The 13,092-nt window shown below is 44.7% G+C and overlaps 1 protein-coding gene across 1 annotated transcript in view; it reads left to right on the top strand.

Moving 5' to 3' along the window:
* The first annotated feature begins 5,772 nt into the window (after positions 1-5,772).
* arhgap32b (Rho GTPase activating protein 32b) overlaps positions 5,773-13,092 on the top strand; it is a 63,287-nt gene continuing 55,967 nt past the window's right edge. The window contains exons 1-3 of the mRNA XM_083644827.1: positions 5,773-5,895; positions 8,240-8,317; positions 12,191-12,272. Coding sequence (XP_083500953.1) covers positions 8,267-8,317; positions 12,191-12,272 — 133 coding nt within the window. The 5' untranslated portion in view covers positions 5,773-5,895; positions 8,240-8,266. The remainder of the gene's footprint in view (positions 5,896-8,239; positions 8,318-12,190; positions 12,273-13,092) is intronic.

Genomic DNA, 13,092 nt, shown 5'->3' with positions numbered 1-13,092 from the left:
TTAAAGGAGAATTTCGTTTTTTTTTTAACCTGGACCCATCTCCTGCCATTAATTATGATTTGTCCACTCACCCGGCGATCCCCGCGGCGTATCTGGGCGTCCTAGCGTTGTTTTGAGATCAATAACGTCCAAGTCAGTCGTAAAGTGGAGTTGATTTGGGGCCAAGTGTGAGCCTGTATTTCCTGCATCTAAATAGCTATTTTTCTTTCCTTTTTCGCCAAATATCGCCATAATCTGATCCGTCAACATCCAGCAGAGTGTTATTTCCCCCCAGGCTGTTTCCTGAAGTCGCACAGGGATCAAATTACCTCAAACGTGATCTCTGTCACCAAGTCTCGTGAAGTCCCGCGATACTTTCCTGTCGACTGGCCAAATACAGGTACACGCTTTGCGGTGGTGGTTTTAGCGTAACCTATGTGGGGTTTGGCGTAACCTATGTGGGATTCGAAATAACGAAGACCAAGACCAAAAGACCAAGGGCCGACAATGCCAGTGCCATCTGCAACTTTTTCTCCATTAGAAGTAGCCATATGGACTGTGTTTGTCTGCTCTGTTTCAAGAATTTTGTCCGGCCTTAGCTACTTCAGGGGGTGTAAAGAGCACCCGCGCGGGTGACCTGACTGAGCCAGATTTCTTATTAGCGCAGATTAATTGCCCTAATTGCCCTAAGGCTGAGGCTATAGTTCAGTGATGATGTCACTGATGACGCCAATAGGGCAGGCGAGGCTACGCAGCGGCCAAGCTGCGTATGCAAGCTGCAGGGCGGGTGATAGTGACTAGGAATCGACTAGTATTACAAAACCGTCAAAAGTGGTGCGCGAGAGTGGTGTGAAAATGGTAGGCAAACACTGCTTTGTTTCATGTATCTGCAGTCCTAAGTCTCATGCAGGCACAGAACATACACACTAGTCTCATGCAGGCACAGAACATACACGCTAGTCTCATGCAGGCACAGAACATACACGCTAGTCTCATGCAGGCACAGAACATACACGCTAGTCTCATGCAGGCACAGAACATACACGCTAGTCTAATGCAGGCACAGAACATACACGCTAGTCTAATGCAGGCACAGAACATACACGCTAGCCTAAGTCTCATGCAGGCACAGAACATACACGCTAGTCTAAGTCTCATGCAGGCACAGAACATACACGCTAGTCTAAGTCTCATGCAGGCACAGAACATACACGCTAGTCTAAGTCTCATGCAGGCACAGAACATACACACTAGTCTCATGCAGGCACAGAACATACACGCTAGTCTCATGCAGGCACAGAACATACACACTAGTCTCATGCAGGCACAGAACATACACGCTAGCCTAAGTCTCATGCAGGCACAGAACATACACGCTAGTCTAAGTCTCATGCAGGCACAGAACATACACGCTAGTCTAAGTCTCATGCAGGCACAGAACATACACACTAGTCTCATGCAGGCACAGAACATACACGCTAGCCTAAGTCTCATGCAGGCACAGAACATACACGCTAGTCTAAGTCTCATGCAGGCACAGAACATACACACTAGTCTCATGCAGGCACAGAACATACACGCTAGTCTCATGCAGGCACAGAACATACACGCTAGTCTCATGCAGGCACAGAACATACACGCTAGTCTCATGCAGGCACAGAACATACACGCTAGTCTAAGTCTCATGCAGGCACAGAACATACACGCTAGTCTCATGCAGGCACAGAACATACACGCTAGCCTCATGCAGGCACAGAACATACACGCTAGTCTAAGTCTCATGCAGGCACAGAACATACACACTAGTCTCATGCAGGCACAGAACATACACGCTAGCCTAAGTCTCATGCAGGCACAGAACATACACGCTAGTCTAAGTCTCATGCAGGCACAGAACATACACGCTAGCCTAAGTCTCATGCAGGCACAGAACATACACGCTAGCCTAAGTCTCATGCAGGCACAGAACATACACGCTAGTCTAAGTCTCATGCAGGCACAGAACATACACGCTAGTCTAAGTCTCATGCAGGCACAGAACATACACGCTAGTCTAAGTCTCATGCAGGCACAGAACATACACACTAGTCTAAGTCTCATGCAGGCACAGAACATACACACTAGTCTCATGCAGGCACAGAACATACACGCTAGCCTAAGTCTCATGCAGGCACAGAACATACACACTAGTCTCATGCAGGCACAGAACATACACGCTAGCCTAAGTCTCATGCAGGCACAGAACATACACGCTAGTCTCATGCAGGCACAGAACATACACGCTAGTCTCATGCAGGCACAGAACATACACGCTAGTCTCATGCAGGCACAGAACATACACACTAGTCTCATGCAGGCACAGAACATACACACTAGTCTCATGCAGGCACAGAACATACACGCTAGTCTAAGTCTCATGCAGGCACAGAACATACACACTAGTCTAAGTCTCATGCAGGCACAGAACATACACACTAGTCTCATGCAGGCACAGAACATACACGCTAGCCTAAGTCTCATGCAGGCACAGAACATACACACTAGTCTCATGCAGGCACAGAACATACACACTAGTCTCATGCAGGCACAGAACATACACACTAGTCTCATGCAGGCACAGAACATACACGCTAGTCTAAGTCTCATGCAGGCACAGAACATACACGCTAGTCTAAGTCTCATGCAGGCACAGAACATACACACTAGTCTCATGCAGGCACAGAACATACACGCTAGTCTCATGCAGGCACAGAACATACACGCTAGCCTAAGTCTCATGCAGGCACAGAACATACACACTAGTCTCATGCAGGCACAGAACATACACGCTAGCCTAAGTCTCATGCAGGCACAGAACATACACACTAGTCTCATGCAGGCACAGAACATACACACTAGCCTAAGTCTCATGCAGGCACAGAACATACACACTAGTCTCATGCAGGCACAGAACATACACGCTAGTCTCATGCAGGCACAGAACATACACGCTAGCCTAAGTCTCATGCAGGCACAGAACATACACACTAGTCTCATGCAGGCACAGAACATACACACTAGTCTCATGCAGGCACAGAACATACACGCTAGTCTCATGCAGGCACAGAACATACACGCTAGTCTCATGCAGGCACAGAACATACACACTAGTCTCATGCAGGCACAGAACATACACACTAGCCTAAGTCTCATGCAGGCACAGAACATACACACTAGTCTCATGCAGGCACAGAACATACACACTAGTCTCATGCAGGCACAGAACATACACGCTAGTCTCATGCAGGCACAGAACATACACACTAGCCTAAGTCTCATGCAGGCACAGAACATACACACTAGTCTCATGCAGGCACAGAACATACACACTAGCCTAAGTCTCATGCAGGCACAGAACATACACACTAGTCTCATGCAGGCACAGAACATACACGCTAGTCTCATGCAGGCACAGAACATACACACTAGCCTAAGTCTCATGCAGGCACAGAACATACACACTAGTCTCATGCAGGCACAGAACATACACACTAGTCTCATGCAGGCACAGAACATACACGCTAGTCTCATGCAGGCACAGAACATACACACTAGCCTAAGTCTCATGCAGGCACAGAACATACACACTAGTCTCATGCAGGCACAGAACATACACGCTAGCCTAAGTCTCATGCAGGCACAGAACATACACACTAGTCTCATGCAGGCACAGAACATACACGCTAGTCTCATGCAGGCACAGAACATACACGCTAGCCTAAGTCTCATGCAGGCACAGAACATACACACTAGTCTCATGCAGGCACAGAACATACACGCTAGTCTCATGCAGGCACAGAACATACACGCTAGCCTAAGTCTCATGCAGGCACAGAACATACACGCTAGTCTCATGCAGGCACAGAACATACACACTAGTCTCATGCAGGCACAGAACATACACACTAGTCTCATGCAGGCACAGAACATACACGCTAGTCTCATGCAGGCACAGAACATACACGCTAGCCTAAGTCTCATGCAGGCACAGAACATACACACTAGTCTCATGCAGGCACAGAACATACACGCTAGCCTAAGTCTCATGCAGGCACATAACATACACGCTAGTCTAAGTCTCATGCAGGCACAGAACATACACGCTAGTCTCATGCAGGCACAGAACATACACACTAGTCTCATGCAGGCACAGAACATACACACTAGTCTAAGTCTCATGCAGGCACAGAACATACACGCTAGTCTCATGCAGGCACAGAACATACACGCTAGTCTCATGCAGGCACAGAACATACACACTAGTCTAAGTCTCATGCAGGCACAGAACATACACGCTAGTCTCATGCAGGCACAGAACATACACACTAGTCTCATGCAGGCACAGAACATACACGCTAGTCTAAGTCTCATGCAGGCACAGAACATACACGCTAGTCTCATGCAGGCACAGAACATACACGCTAGTCTCATGCAGGCACAGAACATACACACTAGTCTCATGCAGGCACAGAACATACACGCTAGTCTAAGTCTCATGCAGGCACAGAACATACACGCTAGTCTAAGTCTCATGCAGGCACAGAACATACACGCTAGTCTAAGTCTCATGCAGGCACAGAACATACACGCTAGTCTAAGTCTCATGCAGGCACAGAACATACACACTAGTCTCATGCAGGCACAGAACATACACGCTAGTCTCATGCAGGCACAGAACATACACGCTAGTCTAAGTCTCATGCAGGCACAGAACATACACGCTAGTCTAAGTCTCATGCAGGCACAGAACATACACACTAGTCTAAGTCTCATGCAGGCACAGAACATACACACTAGTCTCATGCAGGCACAGAACATACACGCTAGTCTCATGCAGGCACAGAACATACACGCTAGTCTAAGTCTCATGCAGGCACAGAACATACACGCTAGTCTCATGCAGGCACAGAACATACACGCTAGTCTAAGTCTCATGCAGGCACAGAACATACACACTAGTCTAAGTCTCATGCAGGCACAGAACATACACGCTAGCCTAAGTCTCATGCAGGCACAGAACATACACGCTAGTCTCATGCAGGCACAGAACATACACGCTAGCCTAAGTCTCATGCAGGCACAGAACATACACGCTAGTCTAAGTCTCATGCAGGCACAGAACATACACACTAGTCTCATGCAGGCACAGAACATACACGCTAGTCTCATGCAGGCACAGAACATACACACTAGTCTCATGCAGGCACAGAACATACACACTAGTCTCATGCAGGCACAGAACATACACGCTAGTCTAAGTCTCATGCAGGCACAGAACATACACGCTAGTCTAAGTCTCATGCAGGCACAGAACATACACGCTAGTCTAAGTCTCATGCAGGCACAGAACATACACACTAGTCTCATGCAGGCACAGAACATACACGCTAGTCTCATGCAGGCACAGAACATACACGCTAGCCTAAGTCTCATGCAGGCACAGAACATACACGCTAGCCTAAGTCTCATGCAGACACAGAACATACACGCTAGTTGGCCGTTGGCTGTAGTCTTTGCGGTGTGTTCAAGTGCAATGACGTGAGGCGACGCAACAGTAGGTCTTCGTTGCAACTAGTCCTCTGAAGTCTCCCTGGTGTGTTTTACAGAATGCTTTACAGAGATAAGTGGATCTGAGAGTGTATTTGCCAAAAAGTTGATGTGTTGCTTTAAAGTTCTGTATTTCAATGGGTATGTTCTACTCTTTGAATGGTTATACAGGAAAAATGCCATTCATTCACTACTGTACTGTGCCAGGTTGACAATAAGGGGAATCATCTGTTGGTCCATGAGGAGTCATCCATCAACGTGCCAGCCATTGCTGCCGCCCACGTCATCAAGCGCTACAATGCCCAGGCAACCGACGAGCTGTCCTTTGAGGTGACAACCATCAACACACACACACACACACACACACACACACACACACACACACACACACACACACACACACACACACTCTCTCTCTCTCTCTCTCTCGAAAGAGTATTGCATTAAAATTCAACATCCACGTTTTCCATTACAATTCCTTAACAGATACTTCCTCATGTGTTATCTCTTGCTACGTTAAGATTTCATAACTTTGAATTTGAGAGATGCTGAGAAAGATGTGGAAACAAAACGAATTGCAGGAGCAATAAAGCTGTCATTTCCAATGAAAATGGTCACTGTGAGCTAACTCGGCAGCTGAATGGATCAGTGTTTAGGCATGTTCGGCTGAGGGTAGGAAGTATTTTCGCTTGGAAGATCTCTCAAGTAATGAAACGCTAAAATAATCTTTATCGAAAATCTCCTTTTGCAAGTGGAAACGGCTGTCCAATGGCTTAAAGTGCTCTACAATACTGTGCAATGACTAAAGTTGTGCTGTTCAGAAGACGGAGTTCCTATGCACTATGGAAAAGTATGGAATTTGATTTTAGTCATTTCCAGGTCTGCCTAAGTATAGAAAAAAGACGAATATGAAAAGTATTTTTTGTTTCCAGACTATATAGCCCCTATAAAATAATACAATTTATAATAAAAGAAAAGATCATACAAGCAGAGCAGGGATGCAAACTAGTCACATTTTTTATCCCAAAATAAGGCACTTAGTGAATGATTTCTGAGTGGTTTTGTGTCTAACCTGATCTCTCACCTTTTTCACTCTTCACGAGTTTGCATCCCTGCAGAGTGTATTTCATGGCGTTTGAAGCAGGCAGCCAGCACAGTCAAAATGTTGACCTCTGTGTGAGAGAGCAGGCAGCCAGCACAGTCAAAATGTTGACCTCTGTGTGAGAGAGCAGGCAGCCAGCACAGTCAAAATGTTGACCTCTGTGTGAGAGAGCAGGCAGCCAGCACAGTCAAAATGTTGACCTCTGTGTGAGAGAGCAGACAGCCAGCACAGTCAAAATGTTGACCTCTGTGTGAGAGAGCAGGCCAGAGCAAGCTTGTATCCTCTGTGTGAGAGAGCAGGTCAGAGCAAGCTTGTATCCTCTTTGTGAGAGAGCAGGCCAGAGCAAGCTTGTATCCTCTGTGTGAGAGAGCAGGCCAGAGCAAGCTTGTATCCTCTGTGTGAGAGAGCAGGCCAGAGCAAGCTTGTATCCTCTGTGTGAGAGAGCAGGCCAGAGCAAGCTTGTATCCTCTGTGTGAGAGAGCAGGTCAGAGCAAGCTTGTATCCTCTGTGTGAGAGAGCAGGTCAGAGCAAGCTTGTATCCTCTGTGTGAGAGAGCAGGTCAGAGCAAGCTTGTATCCTCTGTGTGAGAGAGCAGGTCAGAGCAAGCTTGTATCCTCTGTGTGAGAGAGCAGGTCAGAGCAAGCTTGTATCCTCTGTGTGAGAGAGCAGGTCAGAGCAAGCTTGTATCCTCTGTGTGAGAGAGCAGGTCAGAGCAAGCTTGTATCCTCTGTGTGAGAGAGCAGGCCAGAGCAAGCTTGTATGGCGTGCGACTGAAGGAAAACACACTCCTACACAGACTCAGAGCTTGTATGGCGTGCGTCTACGCCTGTACCTCACAGCCTGCAAAACATGCATGGACATCCGCACTTAGTTTGAATGAAAATACGGCAATATCTTTGAATGCACATAGCATCACAAATAACCAAATATTAAGCTTGTCTGAACATTTCTGAGTTATGCAGTGATGTAGTAATCACAAAAGTAAACTGAGCATTTTCTGCATAAGGAAACCACACACAGTACCTTTACCTTTGGCGGTGTTCATCGTCGTTTCCATGAACACAGTGAATAAACAAGGCTGCGCAGACAGCGTGAAGATGAAATATTTTTAACTTTTTTCAACTCATTTTTGTTTTTATTTATAAATAAGAGACCAAAAATATGGGGGAACAATAATATAATATTATTTATTCAATTTGTTAAGGTAAAATAATTTGAGTATGGGTAGCACCTGTTAGTTTACTTGCTCTTTGGGCAGAGATATTTGACACTTTCTGCATTCATTGCATTGCAGCTTGAATAAAATGCTGTGCATTGAACTTGTCTCGGTTTGGTGTTAATTGATTTATATGAGCTCTTGATCTTCTGACAATTATTTGACCACATAATAACATACAGACAGAATGTAACATAAACATAGATGTTAACATACAGACAGAATGTAACAAACATAATGGCATACAGACAGAATGTAACAAACATAGCATACAGACAGAATGTAACAGATGTTAACAGTTGGATATTAAAAGCTTCTTCCTCCTCTCTCGTTCCGCTCTATATTCCTCCCTGCAGGTTGGTGACATTGTTTCAGTGATTGACATGCCCCCCAAAGAAGACACCTCATGGTGGAGGGGCAAGCATGGCTTTCAGGTGGGTGGCTCAGAAAATAGCACACCCTGGGCCTAAAACAAACACACACATTCTCTGTCGCCCCCTTGCAAAAACAAAAACATGTTAAACTTTCATTAGATGCTTAAAGGAACACTCCGCCCATTTTCAACCAGCTTTGTATCATTAGAACATCAGTAGTATATCAGAAAACTGTAAACTGGTTTGAAGTCTGTCATTTAATTTGACAGTTATTGAGTGTTAAAGTGTGGACCAGTGACATCACTGGTCCACACTAACTCAAATTAATAACTCATTAACTCAAATCAACTCTCAATAACTGTCAAACTAGATGACGGTTTTGAAGTCATTCATCTAGTTTGACAGTTATTGAGAGTTGATTTGAGTTAATGAGTTATTAATTTGAGTTAGTGTGGACCAGTGATGTCACTGGTCCACACTTTAACACTCAATAACTGTCAAATTAAATGACAGACTTCAAAACAGTTTACAGTTTTCTGATATACTACTGATGTTCTAATCATACAAAGCTGGTTGAAAATGGGCAGAGTGTTCCTTTAAGAAATTGTCCTGAGAAGGACAGAATATGGTCATGTAAAGCAAATTAAAGTAGAGAAGGTAACCACTGCGCTCAGACAGGTGCGTAGTCCAATGTAGAAATGTGACAGGTAAATGAGAAGATGGGGACCGCACTCAAGGATATCGTTTTAATTTTCTTTAGCAACAGCAACAAAACGTTTTCGGCCGTCCGGCCTTCATTGCATTGCACACTGATGAAGGCCGGACGGCCGAAAACGTTTTGTTGCTGTTGCTAAAGAAAATTAAAACGATATCCTTGAGTGCGGTCCCCATCTTCTCATTTACATGTAAAGCAAATTGTCATCAGTTCTCTCAAAGATGAAGCAAGATACAAAGTTAACATGTTAATGCTTGCACTATCATAGCCTTGAACTGGAGTGTATTTATAACCCACTGTTTATGTGATTTATAAAGCATTCTCAGAAGCTATGCTGAAGCAAGATATTAAATTAAGAGCCTATACATGTGTAGTGGAACTGTGTCCAGAGTCGGTCACTCTTGTGCATTGTCCTAAGTCGGACAATGTTAGTTACTGTTATAAATGACCATGTAATGTTTACAACCAGTTTAATGGTGTAAAAGTCAAGTGTAACTTCTTATCTTTCTAGCGATGTATCAATTTAATCATTTACTTTAGTTTAATTTTCCCCAGAGTCAGAAAAAGGACGCTATCGCCAGTTATTTAGCTGTAACCTAGGCTGGTCCTGAGTCGGTTACCCCTGTCTTCAAGCTAATGTAAATAATGCAGTTACGGCATTAACAATCCATCGTCGGTCGTCACTCGTCATCCAACCGTCCTACGGCTTTCTCTCATCAAAGTTACTTTCCTAAAGTAATTGGACATTTAATTGTCCATGTAAAGTTTGACATGTAGATTCTTAGATCTGTATAAATTAATTCAACAACACTAGCTGGTGTTCGCTGTAATTAATATCCTCACAAAAAGACCAGAAAGTGTGTCAGACTGGGTGTGACTCAGGACACAGTGACGTTAATGTTCAATTGCTTGTCAAGAATGACGGCAAAAGCAGTAATAGTGTTTAGCAGAACAACATAACCGATTATTAAAAGAGTTGTATCTCTAACTGTTCCTGTGTGTCTGGCCTACAGCCAGACAAATAATGTGGAGCGAAACAGGAAATAATTAACACTCCATGTTTACATTATATTCCACAAAGTCTGATCAAATCGCGTCAATATTGTCCCTCATTCAAACAACTTGCATTTTGAATCGGAGAGCGACCACTCGTTTCTGGAGATTCCATTAGTTCCAATCAATAGCTTTTTGAGTGCAGCAACAAAGCCTGGTTTTGTGCCTCCAGTCTGGCTGAACCTCCTCTGACCTCTGCAGCGGGCCTGGTGGGTTCTGGCCGCTGCGGGTTCACAGCCGCACTCCATGTTGCCCTGTCCTCTTGTGTGTTTTGGCTCTCTGCCCACAGGGAGAAGTCATCCCATTCAGGCCTGCTGGCAGGGCAGCAGGCAGCAGTGATGCTCGGTCCTCCCATTCAGGCCCACTGGCAGGGCAGCAGGCAGCAGTGATGCTCAGGCATCTAATGATGATTGCTTCCATTATGTTATAGAGAGACTGCTGGCCTACTCTGGATTAAAGGAGCTACTCTGCCTTTTATCAATGGGCTGTTTTCCATTGATACATGTTGACTGTTGGATACATCAAATATCCTCTTTTGAGATTCACACCCAAGGCAAAAGCACTGGAGAGCTGATCATGACAAGCAAATTCTGAAGTGCAGTGGCTCACAAACACTGCTGCAGTGCCTGTTCTCTCCATTAGGGGGCAGTGAGTCTGTCAGTGTGGCCAGAGGTGGTGTGTGTTGGTGCCAGTTGCCATAGGTCAGCATCTGACTGTGCTGCAGAGTGGAGGAGGACCCACACACTGCATGCCAGGCAGAGCCAGTGAACTGGGCATGGATGAGGAGGAGGAGGAAGCAGAAAAGAGTGTTAGCTGTGAGCTGAATGTTGGGAAACCTTCTGCAGTGGAGCTTTTGATTTTATAGCAGGGTTTCTCCTTTCATACTTGTATGTGCATTCTCTGTTTAGTCGTGATGCAACTTGACCAAAGACATCAACTCCCCTTCAGTCAATTTTACCACAAGATGAAAAGGATGTTAATTTAGACAGAAAGGGGCATGATATGCTTTACTTTCAGTGACAAACTTGTGATTAGGTCTGTCAAAATTGGTCAAAAATGACATTTGAATATTCCTTCTAAAAAAAGCACAATAAGTTTTACGGCGTAATGTTATACGTTAGACCGGACATTCAACTTTCCGAGCGAGTTGTGCTGTGATAAGCATGGCACATCAGTAGCTTAGCATAGCTTGCATACAACTTTAACTCGAGGTTCCACAATTTTGCCGTCTACTGACCAAAATCCAAAGTATTTACAAACGGGGATTCTTGACTGCTCGGGGTGGAAATCACTCTCTCTGCTGTCGAGTTGGACTGTGATTGTGAGGCAGAAGCTCCTTGTGAACTCTCTCCCCTTGTTTGAGCTTGACAGACAACAATGAAGGTAGCGTGACTCCTGTCTGCTCATGCAGTGCAGCGGCTCTTGCAAGAATGTGTACCAAAGTCAAATGAACCTCCTTGCCAATGTGACAAATTTGTGTCAAGTGGCATCAATGTCACAAAGAACACCACTTTGGTTTGGGTGCATGCCTTTTCCCTGGGTATAGTATGTCCATATACAAAATCTTTGGTAACACTTTACTTGAGGGGGCATATGACATTATGACAATTGACATGCCACTTGCCATGAACATGATTGCATTGTTAATGTTAATGCAATGTTGACATTGACAACTTGACATTAACCAAGACAACATAACCTGTCAATGTATTTATGACAACTTGACATTAACCAAGACAGTGTAATTACACTTAATGACATCTTAAAGAAAAGTTCAAATTGTACCACTCTAATTGAGGTCAAGGAAAACACTCATGACAGTTATAAACTCATTTGAAAGTGTAATAGCACTTAATGACATCTTAATGCCTCTTATGCCATGTTATGTTGTCATGACAGGTGTCATGTCGTCATGGTTACGACAGTGTCATGTCAGTCGTCATATGCACCCTCTGACCCTCAAGTAAAGTGTTACCAAAGCATCTATTCTGGAGTCAAGAGCCTTCCAGAGCCAGTCATAATATGCAGGTGTGCATTTTAGAAAGGGCACAGCTCACAAAGAGGGAATGAAGTGTGCGGATAACGTGTAGTCGTCCCAAATCTTCGCTTTTATTATCTAAAAGTGATGGTTATTCCTTCCCCTCTCCCTCCTATTCTCTCTCCAGGTTGGCTTCTTTCCCAGCGAGTGTGTGGAGCTCATCAATGATAAAGTACCGCAGTCCGTGACCAACTCTGTGCCAAAGCCAGGTATTGTGCCTCCCCTTAAACCACTTACAAGAACTGTGTTGAAAGAACTCTATCACCGACGTTGGTTCATGTCTGACTGATATGCCTGTATTCTCAGGAAGAGCTTAGGTCTGGGATGGATGATGTGCGTGCGTGTGTGTGTGTGTGTGTGTGTGTGTGTGTGTGTGTGTGTGTGTGTGTGTGTGTGTGTCTGTCATAATGACAAAGTGCCAGTGAATATTGTTGCCAGTCTGAGAGTCTTGTTGCATCAGGGAAGTGCCTTCTAATATACAGTATATTATTGTGATTATGTCCAAGAGCCCAGGTGAAGGTCACAAACCTGTGCCTATAATAAAATGTACAGTTATCAAGGTGGTATAATAAACACTGCCCACTGGGAATTCAACTTATAAACAAGTTGCAGTGAAAGGAAACCTGTAATTCCAACAGATAATCCACTTAAATAGCCAGCTAATCATGCTGTAATAACTCAGCAAAATGCTAATGCACAGCAAATACATATGCTGATGTATTGCCAAGTAAAGCAAACAGATAAGCCCTTTAGCACACTGCGGAAAATGTCGAAGGTAAACGTAGCCAAACGAAGATACGAGTATAGCAATCAAAAAAGTATGCTTCCGACATTCGTCAGCTGGAGCTGTGCGTACAAGTGAACTTTGCTCTCATCTCCTCAACACCTCGTATCACAACCAGTGAAAACAGCAGCTTGCGTCACACCTAGAATGACCACGCCCTTTTGATCAGTATCAATCCCACTTTACATCTTCCAAATCCAAAGACTGATTCCACCAGTATGACTCACTGTCACAACCACCCAGCT

Source organism: Poromitra crassiceps (genome assembly GCF_964638095.1).
Source record: "Poromitra crassiceps genome assembly, chromosome: 1".
NCBI classification, from domain to species: Eukaryota; Metazoa; Chordata; class Actinopteri; order Beryciformes; family Melamphaidae; genus Poromitra; species Poromitra crassiceps.
The sequence above is the reverse complement of the archived record's forward strand: the minus strand, read 5'-3'. Positions and strand labels throughout refer to the sequence as shown.